The sequence below is a fragment of the Malus domestica genome, chromosome 07, assembly GCF_042453785.1.
Source record: "Malus domestica chromosome 07, GDT2T_hap1".
Taxonomy (NCBI): Eukaryota; Viridiplantae; Streptophyta; class Magnoliopsida; order Rosales; family Rosaceae; genus Malus; species Malus domestica.
The window spans coordinates 28304580-28329051 of NC_091667.1; the positions used below are offsets into that span (position 1 = coordinate 28304580).

The 24472-nt window shown below is 37.8% G+C and overlaps 4 protein-coding genes across 4 annotated transcripts; 2 read left to right on the forward strand and 2 right to left on the reverse strand.

The window, feature by feature from the left end:
• Positions 1 to 1258: 1258 nt before the first annotated feature.
• On the forward strand, positions 1259 to 2308 carry LOC103436209 (probable glycosyltransferase At5g03795). Its single transcript, XM_017322546.2, has one exon. It carries the CDS (start codon positions 1259 to 1261, stop codon positions 2306 to 2308), a length of 1050 nt encoding a protein of 349 aa, XP_017178035.2.
• A 3472-nt stretch (positions 2309 to 5780) lies between these two features.
• Positions 5781 to 10775, forward strand: LOC103435496 (folylpolyglutamate synthase-like). The gene is made up of 16 exons (XM_008373897.4): positions 5781 to 6003; positions 6100 to 6242; positions 6351 to 6416; positions 6716 to 6825; positions 6934 to 6994; positions 7187 to 7270; positions 7385 to 7441; positions 7526 to 7586; positions 7881 to 7927; positions 8036 to 8113; positions 8773 to 8931; positions 9014 to 9277; positions 9359 to 9437; positions 9785 to 9937; positions 10075 to 10235; positions 10313 to 10775. Exons 1-16 carry the CDS (start codon positions 5991 to 5993, stop codon positions 10370 to 10372), a joined length of 1596 nt encoding a protein of 531 aa, XP_008372119.1. The 5' UTR covers positions 5781 to 5990; the 3' UTR covers positions 10373 to 10775.
• A 790-nt stretch (positions 10776 to 11565) lies between these two features.
• On the reverse strand, positions 11566 to 16696 carry LOC103435484 (protein NEDD1). The gene is made up of 10 exons (XM_008373889.4): positions 16179 to 16696; positions 15868 to 15980; positions 15483 to 15743; positions 15274 to 15378; positions 14819 to 14884; positions 14431 to 14652; positions 13482 to 14048; positions 12509 to 13069; positions 12001 to 12177; positions 11566 to 11929 (listed from the first exon to the last, which is right to left on the reverse strand). The coding sequence occupies exons 1-10, from the start codon at positions 16336 to 16338 to the stop codon at positions 11822 to 11824; spliced, it is 2340 nt and encodes a 779-aa protein (XP_008372111.2). The 5' UTR covers positions 16339 to 16696; the 3' UTR covers positions 11566 to 11821.
• Positions 16697 to 17766: 1070 nt separating this feature from the next.
• On the reverse strand, positions 17767 to 22494 carry LOC103435475 (serine/threonine-protein phosphatase PP1 isozyme 4). The gene is made up of 4 exons (XM_008373878.4): positions 21872 to 22494; positions 20029 to 20588; positions 19727 to 19949; positions 17767 to 18238 (listed from the first exon to the last, which is right to left on the reverse strand). Exons 1-3 carry the CDS (start codon positions 22071 to 22073, stop codon positions 19761 to 19763), a joined length of 951 nt encoding a protein of 316 aa, XP_008372100.1. The 5' UTR covers positions 22074 to 22494; the 3' UTR covers positions 17767 to 18238; positions 19727 to 19760.
• Between the last annotated feature and the right edge of the window lie 1978 nt (positions 22495 to 24472).

Below are 24472 nucleotides of genomic sequence, written 5' to 3' on the forward strand. Positions count from 1 at the left end.
CGTCATAAAAAATTGGGAATTCTAAGGAAATTAATCAAAATATATAGTTTCTTGGTGCTATGTTGGTGCCATATTGTTGCTTGGTGTGACGTTGTTGCTTATTAGGGCCATTAGTTTTGTTAATATCTTAATGGAAAAGGAATTAAAATGGAACAATTTTTTTTTTGGTAAAAAAAAATGGAATTATTTTCTTGGTAAAAAAAAATGGAATTATTTTCATTATCCTGTTTTTTTGTCCGACACTGCACCAAACGTTTCACTAAGTTAGTCCTGCTTAATGTAGTCCAAGCCAGTTCAGCTTAGTCCCTGAAACTAGTCAAGTCTAAGATAGTTCGATGCAACAAATGCACCCTTACATTCTTATATGATGCCAGTGATTTTTGTTCATTAATAGATCTATTGATTCCACCAACAACAACACCACCAAATAAGGATTGTTCATGTAATGACGTCACAAACTACAACACCGCGGAAGGAGAATTGTTTATGTTCCAAACACATCACATTGAGATGCATATCATGAGCGTTTCACATTGAAGATAAAAATTTAAATTAAGATGCTTAAAGTATCTTTATCGATGCAGTATCGATCTCATTACAGATCCCGTCTTATGTAAAATATCACTTTGTTAGAAATTATATGAATATTACTTTGTAAATCTCTCAATTAACACTAACAAGTACATTCTTAATCTAGTTTTATTATATTAGCACAGTGATTATCTCATCATTGTATTAAAGGAAAACTAATGAAAATAACTTGAAAACTTTGAGTTTTAATGATAAGGACAAAATAAAGGGTAAAGTGAATAGTACCAGGATTGACTTTTTAGTGTAAAAATATGGTTTTTCGTTAAAGTGAACAGTACCGAGAGTTTTTCGTTAAAGTTCCCTAAGGAGTTTTTACGAAAAGTCCGCGGTTCTGTTCACGTTAACGAAAAACCACATTTTTACACTAAAAAGTCAAGCCTAATACTATTCATTTTAACATTTATTCTATCTTTATCGTTAAAATTCAAAATTTTCAAATCATTTTAATTAGTTTTCCTTTTATTAATCATCCTGTCATTGTTCGAAATCATAAACAAATAGACCACGCGTTGCCTCCTGGCGGGTCGGGTTACGCAACCTTGCCAAAACGTTACCCCGTTTCGTCGCCATTTCACAATTGACATCTCCTCTTCGTCTTCAACCCCCCGCTTTACCAGTGAGAAAGAGTGAGGTTTCACAGTCTAAGGCCTTGTGTGGCTGTTCCAAAATGTCCACCACCTCCATATTCCGCCTACTCCACCTCCTACTCCTCCAATTCTCTCTTTCCTCCGTCCTCGCCGCCCACCCCAAACCCCTCACTTCCCCCTACCTTTCACCCGCCACGATCCACCCAAATTACCAAAACATGTTCAAATTCTTCAAGATCTTCATCTACAACCCAAACAGCACCTTCCCCTTCACCTCCCCATCCCAATCGCTCTTCTACACGCGCCTCCAGGACAGCCACTTCCCCACCGAAAACCCTGAAAAAGCCCACCTCTTCTTCGTCCCCTTCCCTTCCGACCTCCCCCCGCGCTCCGTCGCGCGCCTCATCAGATCCCTCCGCTCCGAGCTTCCCTACTGGAACCGCACCCTCGGCGCCGACCATTTCTACCTCTCATGCGCCGGCATCGGGTACGAATCGGACCGGAATCTCGTCGAGCTCAAGAAAAACTCGGTCCAGATCTCGTGCTTCCCGACGCCGGCCGGTAAGTTTATCCCCCACAAGGACATTTCGCTTCCGCCGGTCCCGAGCACTCCCGCGCCGACGAACAACACGGCTAGTATCTTGGGGTACGCCAGGTTCGATTGGGTCAAGGAGTCAACGTTAGTCAACCAATTGAGCAGCGACCCCGATTTTCTGATCGAATCCAAGCCGTCCGATCCCAATACTTTCGCGGACAGACTCGGCGGGAGTAAGTTCTGTTTGTTCGAGTACAAAGGAGGCGATGTGTCGGGGATCGGGGAGGCGCTGCGGTTCGGTTGCGTGCCGGTGGTGATCACCGACCGTCCGATCCAGGACCTGCCGTTCTCGGACGTGCTGAGGTGGCAGGAGATCGCGGTGTTCGTGAGACGTAGTGGAGGGGCAGTGAGGGAGCTGAAGCGCGTGTTGGGGCGCGCGTGCTGGGAGCGGCACGAGAAGATGAGGGAGTTGGGTGTGGCTGCGAGTCGGCACTTTATGTGGAACGAGACACCGGAGCCGTTCGATGCGTTTTCTACGTTGATGTATCAGCTGTGGCTGAGACGGCACACCGTTAGATACGTCAGGAGAGAATGAGCTCACGTACGAAGGAAGGATTTTTGTTGGAAGGATTTTTGTGAACATACCATTTGATATGGCTGTTCGGTCTCACCTTGGGCCTAATGCAAGTTTAGGGTCCACGACCACGGTAATTGGGTTTATATTGTATTTGGATGGTTGATTAATGTGTGCTTTGATTTGGGGGCGGCCCAATCAAGATAATATAATCATGGCTGTAAATGGGCCGAGCGGAACCGGTTCGTATTGTGCTTAAGTTTGGTTTGTTTAATTTTTCCGAGCTCAAGCTAGGTTTGCTTGGTTCTTACACAACTTCAAAAATTCGAGCCTGATACCGAGCTCAAGTTGATTTAAGCTATTTTTTTGTAATAAGTTGGGTTTGATAGTGTAAAAACTTTGCCACGTAAGAATGGAGTCGAGTATCATATCAAATCTTTTTAGGGTTTTTTTATTAGCACCTTAAATACACCCAATTTTAAAATTTAATATTTAATATTTATTGAGTTATATACCTTAATGTGAATGACATCTTCGACCTTATAAAATCTTAAAAAAAAATTTTAAAAAAAACTCTAAATACACCCCAAATCATTTTTAACATGTATATCCTAAGATTAATTATCTTCTTCAACTCTCAAAACCATTCTTACCTTTTACCGTGTTAAATTGATGTCTCAAGTTTGACAATGAGACATGCTAGCTTATTCGCCAGATACATGTAGCTTTGTAACAAGAATCATAAGAAAAAAAATCATTCTTATTAGACTTGTACAAATAACATACAATTGTCAATTTGCAGATTTTTAAGATTAGTTTGGGCTTACTTTCTGTCAGACCTTTTAAATACCTCAGAATGTTTCTGTTTGGGCCCAAAATATTGGTGTGGGCCGAGTAAGGAGTTGTTTTCGGCTCGGTAGTATAATTCTAGAACCATTGCGAATTCCAGTTGTTATGGGCCACTTGGTTAAGATCGGCCGAACCCTAGTCTAAGACGGATTGATAAGGTAGGTCGGATCTTAGTATAATAAGGAGTCTCAATAGGATGAGGATGTTGAGATTTGAGAAGTGAATGTGGCCGGATAAAGAGTTTGGTTCAAAGTCCTAATGGAGGTAGGATTGGTCGAGTTTTGGTGAGATTAGGATAAAGAATCCTAATTCGAGTATAGTTCTGTTTCGGCCATGATGAGAGTGGTTGCTATAAATAAGATGGGGATGCATCATTCAAACCCCATCCAATTCAACACACAAACTGTCCTGTGCAAACTCTCGCTCTACTCGAAACCTCTCAACAACCTTGAGATTTTTATTTTCTTTTTCACCGACACATCTTCAGTTTGGATAACCAACACTATGAAGGCAACTAGCGAACACATTCAATTTGGATAAACAACACTGTTGTGGTAGAATCAGCCAGATGCGGAGCACCTTCAGTTTGGATAAACAGCATTGCATTAAGGCCGACTGATTATCTATCCAAGTCTCGGTCGACACGGATTTTCGGATCCTTATTGGCAGAGGTCATCTCATTAGCCTTCTCGACGAAGTAAGGTGTTACGTATTACAGGGTTTGGCGCATTAAACGCAGAGTTGTTTTATGATTAGATACTCACAAATGAGATTTAGAGTTCGGCATTCTGACGGCCGAACTACGTTTACGATTAAGACGCACATTTGCTTTGAGTACTTGTGCCTATATAGTTTGGTGTCGATTTGGCGTGCTTATACTTTTACGAATATAATCATTGTGACCGAATCTGACACCAACGATTTGTGAACTTCGCATAACTAGCAGCCTTGTCTTCAGACTCTAAAACCTGAAGGCCGAGGCTTGTTCCTTCCTCGGCTGTAGTCGTAAGATCAAGAAGTTAGCAACGCGCTCAATGCGACATCAACAAATTTACTCCTCGGCTGAGCTTGACCGTCAAGTTGGCACGCCCCGCACACAACACGAAGGACGTAGTAAGCTCATTAGTTACTCGGCATGCGCACCACGTAGGCTTGATAATTTTTAGGATCAACTGTTTCATACAACAACGATCTTTTATATATGCTTTAATTTATTAGTGGTTTTAATAAATAAAAAAATTGGGCAAACATGGTTTTACAGAAACCCAATTCTAATGGTAAGGGAGGAAACTAATATTAATGTTTTATTTCTTCTAATGCTGTTAGAATTTTGTAAAGCAATGGAGGGAAGTAGCAAATTTTAAAAGGTTTAGGCAATCTCATGCGGAATATTATAGTAGTTTTCTGTAGCTTTTTGCCGAATTTTTTCATGGTTTTTTCATTATCAAAGAGTAGGCTAGTTTTTGGAAAAGTATGAAGCAATCCAAAAATAGAATTCATGAAGTTAATGCATGGCCACTATGCTATGCATTTATAGATCCCTTTTTGTTACAAAGTGACGGATTGTAAAATATTTTTTTTCAGTTAATGGTGGATTCTCAAATCTATATGCTTATTTTTTGAAAGCAAAGAGAAACAACATAGAAACCACATATTCAAAGAAATAAGTAAGATCTGTGGTTGATCTTATGTATTTGCATTTAAGATGTGAAGATTGTGAGGTGTAAGTAGAAAATGTGGGGTTTATGTGGGGAATTTAAGGTGTATGTTGAGAGTTGGGGTGTAAGGGTATTGTGGGAAAGTATGTAAGGTGTATTAAAATACATTTTAATTAAAAAAGCAAATGTAAGGTGTATTAAGTATGTGAGGTGCATTTAACAATATATGAGGTGTTAATATAACAAGCTAACTTTTTAATACGGAACAATATAGCATTATGTAGTAATCACTAATTATGATATGGTGTTCAATGAAGATTGGGCATATCACGATAGATGAGAAATTTTTAGTTGTGACGGGAATACGGATGGTGCACCACGTGTTTTTATGTTAGTGGTGGAAAATTTTAATTTTTAAGTTATTAACCTTTTAATACATATAACCCACTATTTATATAAGGATATGTGGTGTACCATCTTGTCTGACAGTCACACTGAAAAATCTCTCATGATAGAGAGTCCATTAAACTATATTAATGATATAGTGTTTAGAAGATTTGGATTCCATCCGGATCCACATGTCGGGATTTTAAGAATATTTACATTTTAGTTATTCATCGTATATAGTACAATTAGAAGTCAATTGAATTTTTTTATTTAAAATTAAACTTAAATAGTATCTGACGATATGTGATGTACCATCTTGTCTGACAGTCGCACTGAAAAATCTCTCATGATAGAGAGTCCATTAAACTATATTAATGATATAGTGTTTAGAAGATTTGGATTCCATCCGGATCCACATGTCGGGATTTTAAGAATATTTACATTTTAGTTATTCATCGTATATAGTACAATTAGAAATCATTTGAATTTTTTTATTTAAAATTAAACTTAAATAGTATCTGACGATAGCTGGTCACACAATATACGATAAATGATTAAGATATGAGATTGTTTAAAAACCTCGAAGAGGATGCTCATCCGTGATTAGCAGCCTCAGCCATTACATAAAATAAAATAAATTAAATTAAAGAATCCGACGTAGCGGACTGAAGAAGTGGTTTTGTTGGTTTGCTAATCACCACGGACGTCACCGTGTCTTTGTATACAACCTTTTAAGTTTCAACCCCAATTCCTTGATCTCAGTCCAACTGTTCGTTCGATTCAGATCTGAACTGCCAACTCCACTCGCCATGGCGGAATCAGGTAATACTACAAAGTTACGATACAATCCCCGCCGCCACCACCACCACCACCTCCTCCTCCCTTCTATCTATTCATTTTGTTTTGGTTTGTTTGTAGGTGGCGATGGCTCCTCGTCACCGCCTCCGGCGACTCCGTACGAGAAGGCACTGGACGCTCTATCCTCCTTGATCACAAAACGCAGTCGTGCCGATAAGAGCAACAAGGGCGACCGCTTCGACCTCCTCTTCGACTATCTCAAAGTCAAAAACTACAGAGCCTTATTCACTAACTCAACGACGTCGTATTTGAGCTCATGTGTGCAAATTCAAGTAATTATTAATTAACGGTGTTTATGTAACAATATGCAGATCCTGGAGTTGGAGGAGCCAATTGAACGGATGAAGATTATTCACGTTGCCGGCACCAAAGGCAAGGTATTTACACAATTTTACTAATTGAACTTCAACATGTACATGTTCGATGAAATGTCCCAATGAAAAAAATTCTGGACCCGCCACTGCGTGCGAGTGCTGAAAAAATTATAAAATATTCGGTTTAAAGTGCCGACGGTTAAAGAAAAGTATTAAAATCGCTACCCTTTATTGTTAATATATTTGAAGTTACAAACTTTATTTTTAGTAGTGTGATTCTGTATGTATACACTGGCCTTGGTTGCTTGTTTCTGTATGATGTGGGACTGATTGCTGTTTTACTGTTTTTGGGTATTGGAAAGGGATCCACCTGCACCTTCACAGAGTCGATATTACGCCATTGCGGCTTTCGCACTGGACTTTTCACGTCTCCTCATCTCATTGATGTTCGAGAAAGATTCCGGTTGGATGGGTGAGCTTTTCTATTTTGTATAGGCTAAGTAGTTTTATATCTAACATCTATGTTAACAAGTAAGTTTCTTGTAATGTTACCTTTTCTTGTTTTCGTCGAATGATGCAGTTTGGACATCAGTGAAGAGAAATTTTTAGCATATTTCTGGTGGTGTTTTGAGAGACTTAAGGTAATCCATGTGTGATATTTTTAATCTTTTGTTTGCCGTATTTTTGAATTAGCACGTTTTCGTTCTGCTGTATACTGATCAATGCAAAAGATTGTCCATTCTTGAATCCTGAACTTTTTTAGTTCAATGCTTTTGCCTAATTTGTTTAATCATGATGGTTATGTCAAATGTGACCGTGTATTTCAAACGCAGGAAAAATCTACTGACTATATACCAATGCCCACCTACTTTCGCTTCCTTGCCTTGCTTGCCTTTAAGATATTCGCAGCAGAACAGGTTTGATGCATATCTTCTTAATTGCTTCCATATAACATCCTTCCTCTCCAGAAATGTTATTGATATCGATGATGTGAATCAGTAATGTTGCTTTTATTTTAATCTACTATGCAGGTAGATGTTGCTATATTGGAGGTAGGGTTAGGCGGAAGGTTTGATGCAACAAATGTGGTATGTGAAATGGGTATTTGAGTACGATATCCATTATTTTGATTGCTTTGGAAATAACCAAGTATAGATGCATTAACATTTCAGGTTCAGGCGCCTGTTGTCTGTGGTATATCTTCCCTTGGATATGACCACATGGAGATTCTTGGTTAGTGTTTTCTCAAACCTATGTAATTACATGTGAGTAATTGAGGCATTTAATTGAAAATACAAATATAAAGAACATTTGCAAATGTTCTGTATTTGCAATGTGATACAATTACAATTTGGCATGTTATGGTGTCAAACTGTTAATTTGGGCCATTGATCAAGTGGATAATTGTTTGAATGTGTGGTCCAGATTGTCAATCTGGCGCCACGACATGCGAACATTGATACCCACGCCCACATATGTCTAATACTCATGATTGCTTTTGTTTTCTTTGCTGGATACTATAAATAGGAAATACTCTGGGAGCAATTGCTGGGGAGAAGGCTGGAATCTTCAAGGTTTTCCTTAAATTACATTTTCTAAATGCATATGATGATTGGCCATATGTCTAACAGAATTTACACTCACTTCCGTTACTGCCCATTTTTCTTCTTCTTTCAATTCAGTCTAGGGTTCCTGCCTTGACTGTACCTCAACCTGATGAAGCAATGCGTGTACTGGAAGAGAAGGCTTCTCAGTTGGATGTAAGTTGCAAGATGTTCCCTTCATTGATTTTGTTTACCTCAGAACTTGAAAATGCATGATACAGAATGAAAGAAATTTGACGTCTCTCTAGAAACTGTAATGTACATGCGGTCATCTAGTAAGTAGATGAATTCCTAACAAACAGATAATTAAATCAAAGTTTTGAGACAGGTTCTGTGCGCGTATTTGTTTTAAGAACACCTTTAAGTACTGACATGCTCTTAAATCTTCACTGGCATCCTTTGCTGCTTAAGCCTCAGCTTCCATTCTTCTGCAATCCTAGGATACTTTTGATTATCGGAAGTCCTGGGATTCTAAATTTAGGTTCATTATGGACTACAAAGTTGCCAAGTGATAGCTGCCATGTTCGAAGGAACTTGAGGCCCTTTTGCAATTGAGAGATGCCGTTCTATTTGGCCTACACGTATAAGGAGTTTGGCTATATTCTAGGGATTTACCTTCCATCTATTAAGCAAATAATATTTCAACAATTTGAGGAGTCACTATGCCAAGTCAAATTTAGCTATTTTGAATTTGGTTTTGAAGTTCTTGTAAAGAAATATAAATAAAATCATTATTGACGCAGTTACTTTGTTTTGAGATAAATAAAAAACAAGAAGAATGTCTTTAATGAACTGAGAAATTATGCTGGTTCCAGGTTCCCCTTCAACTGGTACAACCGCTGGATCCCGATATGCTGAATGGCATAAAACTTGGGCTTGCAGGCGAGCACCAATATGTTAATGCTGGTCTTGCTATTGCACTGTCCTCTACATGGCTCCAGAGGACTGGTCACCTTGAATACCCAGAACATACTGTAAGTTCTATGAACAATCAATTCTCTGTTTTATTCTTGATTTCTATGTTGATTGATTTATATACATATCCAAATGGAATAGACCTCTCTGCCGGAGCAGTTCATAAAAGGACTAACCGCTACAGTCAGTTTACAAGGACGGGCTCAAATAGTCCCTGATCGCTTTATTAACAGTGAAAGCCCTGAAGATCTTGTGTTTTATTTGGACGGTGCACATAGCCCAGAAAGCATGGAAATATGCGCAAGATGGTTTTCTCTTTCTGTTCAGCCACCCAGTACTTCTGGATCATCACATGATCCGGTACAGAGGCACCCTGTTGAAAAAGTTGGGAAGAATTCGGAACAGGTAGATCCTTTATTTTACAAGCCTTGGAGATCTTCATTTTCCCTGGCTGTTACTGAGAAAAATTTGGATAATTACTTGCAGATACTGCTGTTTAATTGTATGTCAGTGAGGGATCCTCAGTTGCTTCTTCCGAATCTGATGAAAACATGTGCTAGTCATGGTGAGTATAAGCATTATTTGATGTAATCTTCTGAATTTACATCCAGTAAGTTTTAATGATCTAAAAGGAATTTATAGGTTAAAAATCATTATTGATTGAAAATTGAAACGCATGGAATTTAGATCTGCAATGAATTTTGGGAGGATCCGACATTGGAAAGTTAAGAGAGACTTAAAAGGAATTAGGCCACTACCCTATTACCAATTGGTTTTAGGGTGGTACCTCAACTTCCTTCAAGTTTCATGGTGGTGATCCTACAGTATCGATAATTTCACTCTTGAATGGTGTCAGAAACTTTCTCAAAGTATGTTTCAAAGAAACTTATGAGATTTTGGTTGATATTTTAGGTGTCTACTTCAAGAAGGCTCTGTTTGTACCAAACACATCAGTGTATTACAAGGTCGGTTCACATTCCTTACCTCCAACTGATTCTCAAGTGGATTTGTCGTGGCAGTTTGCTCTTCAAAAAGTATGGGAAAATCTAATGCAGGGTAACAAAGGTATGTGACTTGTAACATAAAATTCCAATTAAGTTAACTTGTTCTTCAGACAGCATATATGTGTATGTGTACCATATAATTCAGGGGTGCACTGTATTTCTCAGTTGGAAGTGTTTCTATTTTTTTTACTTTAATAGGAGGCGCTGACAATAGTGCAGCCACGGTTTGTGAAGAACTGACAGATGATAAGGGGATCGCTGTCAAAAGTTGCGAAAATAGTGCAGTTTTCCCCTCTCTCCCATCAGCTATACAATGGCTCAGGGACACTGTCCGACAAAGTAAATCCGTTCGTTTTCAGGTAATCTTGTTTTTTAATTTTTGGGAGATTTAATTTATTATCTTTCATTTTCATGGAACCAAAGGTTTATATACCAGGTCCTTGTAACTGGTTCGTTACATCTTGTTGGCGACGTGTTGAGATTAATCAAGAAGTGAGGCGTAGTACGAAGCTGAAACCCTAAATTTGCAAAGTCCTTCGAACTGCAAGATGTTCTGTATTCATGGAGTCATGGGAAGAGCCGTGAAACCGTTCTAATTTCCAACAACTCCGAGATGGTTCAGTGCCGCCTGCCCTGACGTGCTTCTGCTACATGTTGTATGTTGTCAACTGCCATAGATTTCGGGTCGGCATTTCTTAGTGACTACAGTTCAATCAAGACAATGACACAAACTTTTTCCAGCATTTTTTTGGGGTGGGGATGTTTCCACCCCCCCCCTCCCTTTTCTGTATTGCTATAACCACACTTTTCAATTCTGTCTACAGATTTTTGTATGCAAGAGAATAGGGCAAAATTACCCCCTCACTTTTCGTTCAATTTCAAATTCGTACGCCTTTCAATTTTTTTGCAGTTTCATACAACGGTTCACAATTTCATATTAATGTCGTACAAACGTTATCAGTCTGTCAAATTGGCCGTTAATGTGATGCGGTAAGCGCGGAGCCTACATTTAATTATTAATAATGTAAAAATTAAAAGAATATCTCAATTTATTTAATATTTTATTTAAAAGTTAGAAGAACAATGAAAAACGAAAAAAATTAGAAAAGCAAATAAGTAAATTATCCCTTGAAGTTCCCTCGTAACCTAATCGACTTAGAGCTCGTTTAGAAGTAATTGTGAACGAAAAAAATTAGAAAAGCAAATAAGTAAATTATCCCTTGAAGTTCCCTCGTAACCTAATCGACTTAGAGCTCGTTTAGAAGTAATTGTGAAAGTGGCCATAACCACTTCCGCGGATGTGCTTCTTCGAGAAGCGATTATGGCTCTTCGATTATTCACTTCCAAACGGACTCTTAACGCTTCAAAGCATGAATGCAAGTTCCAAGCTGCCTAGGCCAAGCTCTCAACAAGAAGCGATCTTTATCATCTGTTCCTCCCGAGTGCTGCAGACTTCCAACATTACCGCACTCGTCCATTGGGACTACGATGCTATACCTTCTTCGATACTCGATGCAAGGAAGGATCTTCTACCCCGAAAGCACGTCCAACGGATATTGTGGGCGAGCACGAGCACGGTCATATAACAGTAGGAGTGGAGCAGAAGAGACAGTCCAAGATGGGAACAGGTAAAAGGAAAAATGAACAAATAAAACCAGGTAAAAGCTGAAACATCGTAATGCTTGTAAATTTCACCCGAATCAAAGCCTTCGTTCATTAGCAGGAAATCATCATTCTGTACATATGCTCACAAACTCTACTTCCTATTGCACTTGCATTTCTACCTTTTCTTTAGCCCCCGCCCCCGGCCAGGAGAAGCAATTCTAGCCAACCTATAGAACGAACACCGACTGATGGAGAGCAAATTATGACACTGAAACAACATGCATATTCCAAATCCACAAAAAAAAAAAAAAATCAAAACAATAACAAATGTCACCGATGCTCAAAGCAATTGCCGGAGCTGCTGGTTTTCTTTCCGGAGAGACTTAACTTCTTTCATCAGCTCAGCTTGGTTTTCCAGCATTGCCCTCATCACATTTGACATTTCCATCTGTGTAACGATTCCAGAAAATGCATGAGGAACTAAACGAAAATGAAAGCAACAAGAGAGAAGATTCGTACCTCTTGCATATGGAATTGCCTTAAAATTTCTATATGAAGGTTCCTCATATCTTCGTGTATGGATTTCTGAAAAGAATCCAGAGTTTCTTCTAGAGTGCGTTGAAAAATCTGAAATGTAAAGGAGCTTCCCTGCTGTGCATCTTGTTGGGGCGCATTTTGGAGATGCAAGCTTCCTCCCTGTCACAATCATCATCGTCGAGTTAACTAATATAACCCAGTATGACAGAAAAGGGGAACATGATAAACATCTGTGGAGGCTTCTCCTAACAAATTTCATCACTGGTTTCCCATTTGAATAACAGCGTAAAATCAAGAGCAACCATTTCAAGTGGGAAACACTTGTTATATAACACAAAAGGTGAAAGCATGTATATGAGCAAAATCATTAAAACAACAATTCATGCTCTAATGTTTTAGTTTCCTTTTTTTATTCAGAAGGAGCATATTTAAATGGTAAGTCGGACCAAATCAAAGAAGACGACTTATCCAACAAATCTGTCACCCATACGTTAATTGCTGGAAGAGCCCCTAATTCTGTGGCAGTTGATGCATCTGACTTTGACAAGAAGCTATTCAACAATTCTTCTCTTCCTTCGGCTCCTGTTTTCTTTGTTTTCGGTGAACTAACTGCTAGAGATGTTCGATCATTGAAGTTAGATGTAGTGCTTATCCTCTCTGCATAAGTAGAGAATCTCCGAGAAAAGGTCAAAGATGTTGGTGCATCAAGGTTAGGCTGTCCCAAGAGGCCTTTGTTACCAGGGGACATAGGCATTGCACTCGAGGAAATGTGTTCGGGAAATCCAAATGAAGTCTCCTGAATGGAAGACAAACCTTTGGTGCGCAAACTTTGCAAGTTTTCTGTTAAAGACATATCGGGCAGTCCAGATAAAGTTGATCCTGATGTCTGAGCTGATGTCCCAACGCGAGATAGAAAAGTGGTTGGCTGGCGAAACTTATCAGAAAATCTCTCACCACCCCAAGCTTCTGGAGGGGTGATGGATGAGTCTTCACTCTTGGAAGATGGAGCAGGGGTTGATTCTAATAGTGCAAATGTCGATTTTATGTCATCCTGCACCAAGGAACAAACATGATCATTCAGAACAATTGAATACGTAATAAAGACATCAAGAAATTTAACACCCCCACCCCAACAAATAGCAAAATCACTTTGCTTAGCTTACAACTTACATAGGAGTAACTACAATCTAGCATACATGGTTACGTATCGATCTAACATTTCATTTGGTTTACCATTTATAGAACAATAAAGACTAGTGCTAGTCCAGAAATCATAATGGTAAGAAAATTTGTTGGTCGAAAAAGCAAATGTGAAAAAGATTAAAATAGTTATACTTACAAAAACAGCATAAACGATGAGAAATTCCAGGTTTACATACAAGGTTGCTCTTTATAATCATAAGATGGAACATTTCACATTAAGCATTCATCCAAAAAAAATTAGAGATATGGATAAGTGAGACCTGTTTAGATGTTGAACTGGGTTTCCAGTCAAATATTGGATGATCAGTGGGCCCATCTTCTGCAAAAGGGAATCTCCCACCGGACGAAGGAAATAAAAGTGACGAAGGTTTCTTATCTGAAAACAAATTATCCTTCTTTGATTTGTCATCATCCCACAGCTTGTCAAGTGTAGGTGTGATTGGATGAACATCCACAAGAGGGGAGAACACCTCCATATCATCCTTGAAGTTATAAGTAGATCGAGGAGGATGTAACCTACGCAATGTTCTACCAGGCCACAAATGGTCTCGTTGTGGTGTATCCTCTGTCGTAGATACACAAAGTGTGCTTGATGTTAATCCATTGCCAGCTGCTGATGTCTCGGCAGATGAACTTGAACGGCCTGGATTTCGAGAACTAGATACTACCATGGATGGAGGAAGACTTGATGAAGTCACAGAAGGAAGTTGGTCAGGCATAAGGATTGAATCTTCAACAGCATCTCCTAAAAGAGCAGTCTCAACAGTACAATTGCTTTCGTTTACAATGACAGGTTTTGACCTTTGCCAGCATAGACTTGTAACAGCCTGATGAATACTGTAAACGATTAGTACAAACAAAGTTAAACACCCAACTGTGTCATTCATGTAGACTGCTTGTTAAAAGCTAAACACCCTATTGTGGGTCCCCATGAGAACATCCTCGTGATAAATCTACCTAACCAGGGATGATCGAAAGTTTGAGCCAGACCATAAGGAGGATATGTCCGACCATGTATATCCCTAATCCTCATGACGAGGTATCTTGATACTTAGTGATGGAAACGACACCTATAGTGTTACATAATTTGGAATTTACAAAGGATAGGAAATTCAAAAATATTAGAGACAACACAAGTTTTTCCAAAATTCAATGTTTCAAGGAACAGTGCAGAGAGAGAGAGAGAGAGAGAGAGAGAGAGAGAGCTACCTCTGAACTACTATAAGCACGAATACCAGTGAAAGGCTCTGGTTTACCACGGACATCGTAGAACACCACATCACCACTGCTTGTTCCAGCTGCCAATACCCAACCATCATCTCTAAATGCCAATGAAGAGAAAGGTGCTTTATAGGAAATACAATGTGAAGGTTGTCTCGACCCTGAGTCGTAAGTATACAACTTCTTATCAAGCCCAACGGTAGCTATCATCTATCAAGAGGAAAATATATTGAAAATCAGAAGGCTTAATTAATACCTCTCTACATATTCTGACCTTAAAAAAATCCTCACAATTTAGTAGCACATGGTCAAATAGCCTTCTTGTCTTATAAACATAATCGACTATAAAATGTAAAGTTACATGTACTTATGAGACCTTGTCATTAGATGGAGAGAAACTGATACCAGCAGCTGGTGCAGAATGCTGCTTCAGCCAAGAAACCTGCGTAAAGGAGTTCGAAAAAGGGAATAAAAGAAGAAACAAACAAACCAATTCAATTACAAGTAAAACACAAACTAAGAGAAACAAGACTAAATGGGTAAGTGATAGAGTATTTTTCAATTTAACAACTCTGCCTAGATTAATAAGGCAAGTGATAAACAAGGAAGTTAGCAAAGGGATAATATTTGACCGCTACTGCTATCAAAGGGCAAGATCAATGCTCTCTTTGGGTTTGGGGTTGAAAGTTGTAAAAAATAAGGAAATGTAATTAATGGATATGCCTGTTTTCCATATATGAACTGGGAATAAAATTTAAAAATGGGAATGCAAACACAATAGCCCAAGAAAACGCAGCACAGCATCAATATTTGATTAAACATGCTGCAAACCTTTGGGCTACGAGCGGTTGTGTCCCACAAATGTACAGACCCGTCATCACCTGCTGTCACAAGAAGGTGTCGACTAATCCGGGAATAGTCAAGCACTCTTAGCACCTGGTCTTAAAAACCAGCAAACAACCAATTAGTTTGGAAACTAAGAATTCAAAGCCACAAAGACCATGGTAATAATCAGCGGAAGGATGCAACGAGAAGACAACCTGTTGATTGGGGTCCTTGAGTTCAGTAGTCCTTGTACCAGATGCAAGGTTGTGAAGTATGAGGTTCCCATTAAGACTGATGGAAGCCAAGTGCTCATCTTTGCAATTGTACATTGCACCCGTAATTGTACTAGAGTGACCCCTCAACCATTTGATACACCGCTTTCTCTGCAAATCCCATATTCTTACAACCTGACCGGTTCCACCCGAACAAATGTATCTAGAAACCTTGTTACCGAAGCTGAGAGCCAATATAGACTCCTGCATAAATAGTTCCACCAGCAGAATATCAACTACTAACCCAACACCTTCTCTCAAGCATTCATTCATTTCACATTACTGTCACACCAAATATACTTCAACGATATAATTGTAAGTGAATTACCTCAATGCCGTCTCCGCTGTCGGTCCCGGCCACCGGAATGGTGCCCATGCTCTTCCCATTCTTATTCCACAACGATATCTTCTTATCATCTCCAGCACTAGCCACCACCATATCTGCAAAACAAAACCCAAATTGAATAAACTAAACCCACTGTTTGGCAGCCAAGAAAATGCAGGAAAAAAGACCCAAAATTTTCTCATCTACAAAGATCACATTTTGTTTCAATGCCTATAAACAGACAGCAGAATGCAAAACCCATCATCCAATTGGGGAGAGAGAGAAAGAGAGAGAGAGAGAGAGTGGTGACTGACTGGTGTGATTCCACTTGAGGGAATTGACATGGGAACCAGGAGAAGGAGTGTAGCTCAAAACCAAGGGATCGGCGGACTTGTCCGATACATCGAAGAGCTTCACGGTGTCGCCGCCGCTTGCTGCCAGCAACGTCATCGACGGATCCAACCCAGTATTCATTCCTCCCTCTTTCTTCCCAACTTCCCCGATTTCGTTTTTCTTTTTTTCGAATCTACCAAACCCCGAAAAATTCAGTAATGAGTATTTCTGGAATTGCCTTTGAAATTGTGAAATGAAATTACGAAAAGGAAGAGGTGGGTTTTTGAATTTTTATTTATTCGTTTGAATTTAAAAATAGGAAACTAATGAGCAGTGTTTGAAAACTTTGAGTTTTAACGAAAATGATAAAATAAAAAGTAATGTGAATGGTAACATAAATAATTTTTTAATATAAAAATATGATTTTTTATAAAATTAAACAGTCCTATAAGTTTTTCGTTAAAATTTTCTTTAAAAATTGGATTTTGTTTTGTCGGATGGAAAAATAACCCTACAGAGAAATTGAAAAAAAAGAGGGCGAAGATTTTAAATCTGTACGGCCCATAGGCTCACAACTTTAGCGCGTATTCCATTTTATTTCACAATTTCTCTCTTTTTTTATCAATATTAATTTTACATTTCTCCATTTTTGGGTGCATGGAAGCTTTTCGTTTTTTTTTTTTTTTTACATCTCAAATTTTCTGATATCAAAACCAAAATGAAAGTAGTTTTGCACATCCCTCCACTTTTTGTTACTTAAATGAGTATTGGAATTTTTCTGATTCACGGTTTTTTTGTGTGATAACTTATACATAATATCAATGTGGTAAAATAAAAACACAAACTAAAATGTAACATGATTTTTAGTTTTTAGATTACAACTCGTAATCCGATACTGAAAAATATGAATTAATTTAATTAGAGAAAAGAGACGGTACCTATTTTTTTATCTACGATAATCGATACTCTAGAATTATTCTAAATAAAGAAACATGGCGCATAAGTAAAGCAGAATTGCCCACCATCGTTTGAACTAGTAAGTTCTAAAACTACTAATATATTTTCACTCAGGTGTAAAAACCTTCATAAGTAAGTGGGGGTTTACGATAAATGAGATGAACAATTGGTGACGAACCACTATTATTCACCTCTTCGGAATGGGAGAAAGCTACTTTAATATTGCACTCTACCCCTATCACCACGAACAAGCAAATTCATAGCTTAAAAAGTATCAAACCCAAGACCTCTCCTTTTTTCTTTAGGAAGCTGCTGTCTGCATTTTTCTACTGGGCCACTTATGATTACATCTAACTTAACTAAAGCAATGTGAACTATCAGCAATTTGACACTCAATGCATAACCATCAGCTAACATGAGTACATCTTTCTTGGAGGATTTTGGCTGTTCGGGCCATTTAATGTAAGGAGTCACTATTTCTTACTTGCAAATCACAGTCTGACACGCGCAAAATTAATTTGACAATCACAATGGAAAACGTTTAGGCAAACATGTCAAACTGCGGTCCGTTGATCCTCCTTACATATAAAGCGCCACACATAAATCAAGAAGTTTGGAAGAAAAAAAAAGTTCATGATTCATTGACCCAATTAATAAGATGCAACACAGCCACTAATGACGATTGATCATCTCTTAACACGAAAGTAAGCTTGAAGCGTCGTTAACAAACCGTTCAATCAATGAGTTATATTACCTAATAATCTATGAAAACTGGAGACTTCTTTGGGGGAGCGAAACGACGGGATTGCTGTTGGCCTCCATGGAAGGCACAGCATTCAGTTGACGGACCAAATTATATGTACACAAATGTTGCAGACTACGCATTACAGAGAAAGGTGAACGAGGAAATATAAAATTCTACTGCCTCAGGCGACTCCAGAGTATTTCTCCCAAACCACCAACTTCTATAGCTCCTCACCCCAGCTTACATACTTGGAGTCTACTAGACGTGAACGAAAGTTTTCGAGGCTGGCCGACCTTCATTTTCCGCTAAGTTGCTCAAGAAAAAAATGGGGCAAAATGCCTGCAAGAGGAAAAATAAGTAAATAATGAGGGAAATGGGATGAAGTGAACACAAATTGATGTGTTGCGGTGGGCACAACTAGACTAGCACACTGTTCAACACACGATAAACATTTCATTGTTACAAAGAATATGCAAACCACAAGGTTACTGCCGGAACTACAGGATCTTTTTAAGAGCACACTGTTCAGAATAGTTAAAAAGCACACGGGCATGAGATTAGGCTCATTAAGATGGGGCCAAAATGACTTGCATCAAAAAGTGCATCTTGAGATGCCTTGTACACTGGAAAAAACAACCAACTCATACCATGATATTATAAAACATGTCTTCGTGTTTTCAAACCAATGATTGTTGCGTGCATTCTTTTATTATGAGAGTGTGAAAAGTTCATTAAATTTTAAAACTCGAAAGGACGTGAGTTGCAATATTACCGGTCCATATTATTGAGGGATTTGGCTACAATACTTACATGTATTTATTACAATCACTATCTCGACAGTCAGACGGTAATTGTATCAAATACATATATTCACATAAATTATATATGACCGTTAGATGGTGATTGTATTAAATACATGCAAGTATTGTAGGATAATTATTGAGTAAGGAAATTCGATCCTGACTTGCAAGACCCAAAGTATACTAATGACTTGTAACAGATCATGAGTCAACAAGCATGTAAGGTTATTCATAGTTTGACACTAGACGAACAATGATGAAGACATGATCCAATGATTTTGCAAAACAAAAAGTGCCTTAACAAATGATTTTGGTGTGCCACTGGAGAAATCCAAATCATATTCATTGAAAGGCCAGTTATTTCCTTCCATTCTAAAAAAAATACAGCAATGCATGTCAAACTATAAAATGTATCTCCTAAAGTTGAGAAAAAGGACCCTTACCTACATTACGGAAAAACATTATCTTCCAATGAAGTGGCATAAAAACTGCTGAAATATGTTAATTTCTAAAGTACAAATAAAACAACCTACCTTTTCAAAGTAGAAATTTATAAGTGCCTTTTCAAAGTAAAAACTTACAAGTGCCTCTTCAATGTTTTCATTTTCAAATAAAAGTGGTCCAAAATGCTTGAAGACAACTAGGAAAAAGAAACATAACTGATTGAAGACAATATAGGAAATCAATGGAGCTTGAATTTATAGATTAATAAACAAATTAACAGAGCTTCTGTACTACACAAGCCTTCCAAGGATAAGAAGAATAACAGAAGAATAATAACAATCACATATAGGTGCACATGAACCTTCACACATCCAGAAAATTTGCAAAAGAAGTACAGCAATAACATAGATGGCATATGGCATGGCACACACACTCACACAGAGAGCGTAGTAAGTAATAATATTCCCAAATAGCTGCACATTCAATTGCACACATACAACAAGAACTACAACAATAACGTAGACATGACGCGCACGCACACACACACACATGGAGCTAGTGAATGCAACAATAATCAGCTGACCTGGTTCAAGACTGGAGCAGTGGTAGTGCAATCGTCACATTTTTGTTGACATCATGAACTTGGCTTTTTTCTCAGCTGGCTTAAGAATCTGGAAAGAGCACATTAAGTTTTCATCTACACTCATCATCGCACCAGCATTGTCAAACTCACCACAGTAGTTGGGAGCTGAAAAAATTGTAACAAGTTGCCTGTCCGCAAAGAATTCATAACCATCTTCCACAACCTACAGAAAAAGAACTTGTTTCAGTTCCAAGCCAAGTTAACTTGAGTAGAACAAAGGGTGAAGAAGGATAGTCACTAACCTGATGGGCACGACAAACAAGGTCCAAATCATGATTCGTTAAAAATTCTGCCACCTTATCAGGGCCGAATGTATATGAGACTCCTCTGTCATTCATTCCCCATCCCTTAACATCTCTACCAGGATCTGACCAGAGCAAATCGCAAAGCAATCCAGTATCAGGAACAGCAGTTGGACGAGATAAGTTTCTGATCTGATCCAAGTTTGTCAAATCAGGGGAAAGACCACCATGCATGCATAAAATTTTGTCATCTATAAGAGCTGCCACAGGAAGACAGTTAAAGCTGTCCGTGAAGGATTTCCAAAGTCTCACGTTAAATCGCCTCTTGCACTCATCATAGAATCCATATATACGATTAATAGAAGCACATTCATGATTTCCTCTCAGCAGAAAGAAGTTCTCTGGATACTTAATTTTATAGGCGAGCAGGAGGCATATTGTTTCTAAACTCTGCTTGCCACGATCCACATAGTCACCTAGGAACAGATAATTTGCACTAGGGGGAAAACCACCATATTCAAAGAGCCTTAAAAGGTCACTGTATTGCCCATGAATGTCACCTGTAAATAAAAACGAAAACTCGGGTCAGAAACATAAAGCCTAGGACAAAGGGATGAGTATAATAGTGAACCACAAACCTATGAGCTGCAGTAAGCAAACTAGACACTATATCTAGAGATATATACCTGGAAATTTTTAATATAAATAACTCCCAAAGCCTTGGACGGATCTACTCACTCACTAAACAGTCATAGTGCGATGCAGAATTTTTTATTCTTCAACCCTTAAGCTGTCATCATACAAGACATGACAAGAATTTCTGGTTCAGATTGCATGCACCGAATCACCTGTGTCAATGCTTTATCATGCTTACATGATAAACCCATGAATCCAGAGCTTATGAATGAAATTATTCAACTCTCTTCACACTTAATCATGCCCTCCTTACACCTCCCCACTAGATAGAGAATGGAAAAACATGTGTACACCCCCCCCCCCAAAAAAAAAAACCCCCATCCTAATTCCACTAAACTTTTTCAAACAATTTAGTCTCAATAATGTTCAAATTAAAATATAAATTACCTTATTTTCCCCAAATGAAAGTAGAAACCACCATTACTTTCAATCTCAATGGCGTTCAATCAACTAAACTAACCTTATTTCCCCAAATGAAGGTAGAGAGCACCATTAGTTTCGATGAACACAATATACAACTTTGCACATCAATGATTTCAGTTTAAATGTACAAACGGTTATGAAGAGAAAACACACATGATAGTTCAACATTTTAAAGTTTCAAGCTTTTACTTCTACGCAACATGGGTTAACCAACTTACAGAACACATAACACCATTAACAAGCCACAATCTTGTCACAACTACATTAAATACAGAACAACTATCATATCATTGTATGAGAAAAACGAGAACTTGTTTATCTGAACATCTATAAACAGAAATTAAAACGTATATTCACCGTATATATTGTTTCTAACGTAGCTTGCCACTGATATCTGTTAAGCTGAGCTACTTCTGCAACATATTTTATGTTCTCCCTTTCAAAGTAAAACTATGACAATTGAAAGAAAAATACATATGGGTACCCTTAAACTATAATATCACCGCAGATAACTTCAACCCTAATCTGCCACAATATTTCCACCAGTAATTTCATAGCAGACAAGTAATAAACGAAAACCCATCAGAAAAAATAAAACAAAAAACCCATCAAAACATGCAAAATCACAAAAGGGGAAAAATAATGTCAATAGAATTTAGTGCCAGTAAAAATTCAGGATTAATAAACCCACATCAAAATGTATGTGGGTATGTAAAAACCCTACCGCAAATTTTGATTGGGGCCTCAAGCTCGAGCAAATTGGGCTGCTGAAGAAAGATTTCCCTGGAAGCGACACAGAGCTGTTTGATCTCCGACTCCGAGAGCTGAACCTGCTTCCCCGGCCTGGCCAGTCGGACCTCGGTGAGCCGCCTGATTATGTCGTCGAGCACGGCAGGGTCCATCGCTCCCTGCCCCTGCGATGCCATTCGATTGGGTTCTCAGATCCTCCCTCGAACGGCTCGGATTTCTCCTCGAAAGAAACCCTAAAAATCCCAACTGCGAAAAAGGGTTGGTCTGAAGCTGTTATGGAGGCTCTCTTCGAATTTTGGCTTTTGGGTTTGGTGGGTATTTTTTTAATTATTTTTATTTGTAAAGGAGAATATATTTGTATATAACATAAAAAGTGAATTTTCTCGGGAAAAAAGGGGGGGGGGAAATGGGAAGGGACAGAGAAAATTGAGGGGGGAAATGGGAATAAATAATTAGGGTTTTTGATTGGGGGGGGGAAGAACGCGTCAAAAGATTGAGGATGCAGACGGCTACAACTCCAACGTGACGGAGGTTGGGGACGACGTCGTAGTCTTGTACCTCACACAGCTGTAAACAATTTGGAGTTTGTTTGAAAATGCTTTGAAATTCACTATAAATGTTTTTAGAGAAAATATTTTAAGTTTCAGAATTCATTTATATTTTTACCGAAATTAGTTTATAAAATATTTTTATCAAAAACGTTTTCAGTCATTTTAAAAACATTTTAAAACAAGCCGGGTTAGAAAGAAAATAAGATTAAATTGTAAAGCCCATCCAAAAGTGTAATTGGATTTTTTTTTTTTTTTGAGGAAAAGTGTAATTGGGTTGGTTGAGGACCAGATGTACTGAGTTAAGGCCAAAAATGAAAAAACATTGTCGATTTATTTATATTTTTTGTTTGGTAAATTGTCGATTTAGTTCTTAAATTATCATATTTGTAAAAATTAAGTTTTTAAATTATTTTTCGGTAAAATAAGTTTTTAAATTCATAAAAAATTGCTAATTTCATTCCTAATATAATAATATCATATTGAAAGTTATTTTATCTAATTTTTCGTGAACTTAAGTCATTTGACACATTTAAGAGGGTAATGTCATCATTTTCTTACCTATAAAACCTCAACATTGCATATAGATTGCGAATCTAGCGTCTTATTTACCCTCAAAAGTTAAGTCCATGTTCTATTTCTTCAAAAAAAAAAAAAAAGGTGCTTAAACTATGCAAAACTCCCAATTTACCTTCCAAATTGAATTACATACAAGTTACGTGACTTAAATTGACGAAAAATTAAGTAAAATAGTTTCAAATCTAATATTAAGAATGTATATGGAAGACTTTTATTAGTTTAATGACTAATTTTTCTGAAAAAATAATAATTTAGAGATCTAATTTCACTCGGGTAATAATATAGACACTATATTGGCAGTTTCCCTTTTTTTTATACAATGATAAGAAAAAAGATTTGAACTAAGTACGCAATGAATTAGCTATAAATAAGTATCGAAATCATAATATATGCAAGTCAAACTTACAATTTAAAATATATATATATATATATATATATATCAGTAAATTGTAATCAGTCGAAGAAACTTCTTTTGACATTTTAACATTGGGGTTCGTTTCTTTATGTATTCTAGTTGTTTGTTCATATATCTATTTTGGTTGTATTACTATTGAGTCAAATAACTAGTTTGTAAAGGCACCATTGAAAGCGACACATTGAATTGTTAACTTACCGATTCCAATTTAAAACAACTTTTAAAATTTATAATGACATTTCAAACTTATAGACTATACTTTGTTTTTCATTAAATTCATTTTGATTCTTGAGAGTTTTGTTCTTTAACACTATAAAATGTCCACACATTATGCGCGTGTAAAATTTTAAAGAGAGAGGGAGGTGGGGTGGATGATTTGATGACATGCAGGTGAGCAAAGAAAAAATAAAATAACAAAAAAAAAAAATTGTGCAAAATCTTCTTAATGTCCATACATTGTCATTGTGTGCGTGTAAAATTTTGAATTTTACGGAAGCAAATGAGGAGAGAAATGTCCTTTTATTGATATTTTTTTTTTTGAGGGAGGAACGTGTGATTTAGAGAGAGACAGAGGTGGGGTGGAATGATTTCATGACATATGGGTGAGGAAAGAGAGAAAAAAAAAAAATTGTGCGAAATCATCTTAATGTTCATGTTTTTTAATTTTTTTTTTTCAATATGCAGTTGTGAATAAAGGATTCAATCGTTTTATCACCATCTTTTGGCTGATAAAAAGAATTTGTTAATAAATATGTGACATCCCACATCGTCGAGGGGAGTGGATCATGTAAGGCTTATATGTATATTCTTATCTCTACCTAGCACGAGGCATTTTGGGAGCTCACTGGCTTCGGATTCCATTGGAACTCCGAAGTTAAGTGAGTTCGTGCTAGAGCATTCCCAGGATAGGTGATCCCCTGGGAAGTTCTCGTGTGAGTTACCAGAAATAAAACCGTGAGGGCATGGTTGTGGCCCAAAGAGAACAATATCATACTACGGTGGAGTCGAGCCCGGAATGTGATGGCGGCCCGGG

Coding starts and splice junctions, on each gene's coding strand:
- LOC103435484 (XM_008373889.4), bottom strand. CDS start 16,338: ATGAATACTGGGTTGGATCCGTCGATGACGTTGCTGGCAGCAAGCGGC. Junction 14,885..15,273: donor CAACCGCTCGTAGCCCAAAG/GTTTGCAGCATG, acceptor TCCTTTACGCAG/GTTTCTTGGCTGAAGCAGCA. Junction 11,930..12,000: donor GGCAATTCCATATGCAAGAG/GTACGAATCTTC, acceptor ATCGTTACACAG/ATGGAAATGTCAAATGTGAT.
- LOC103435496 (XM_008373897.4), top strand. Junction 7,928..8,035: donor AGAAGGCTGGAATCTTCAAG/GTTTTCCTTAAA, acceptor CTTTCAATTCAG/TCTAGGGTTCCTGCCTTGAC. Junction 9,938..10,074: donor TCTAATGCAGGGTAACAAAG/GTATGTGACTTG, acceptor TTACTTTAATAG/GAGGCGCTGACAATAGTGCA.
- LOC103436209 (XM_017322546.2), top strand. CDS start 1,259: ATGTCCACCACCTCCATATTCCGCCTACTCCACCTCCTACTCCTCCAA.
- LOC103435475 (XM_008373878.4), bottom strand. CDS start 22,073: ATGGCATCGCAGGGGCAGGGAGCGATGGACCCTGCCGTGCTCGACGAC. Junction 20,589..21,871: donor GGCCCCAATCAAAATTTGCG/GTAGGGTTTTTA, acceptor TTTTATTTACAG/GTGACATTCATGGGCAATAC. Junction 19,950..20,028: donor TTGTTTGTCGTGCCCATCAG/GTTAGTGACTAT, acceptor CTTTTTCTGTAG/GTTGTGGAAGATGGTTATGA.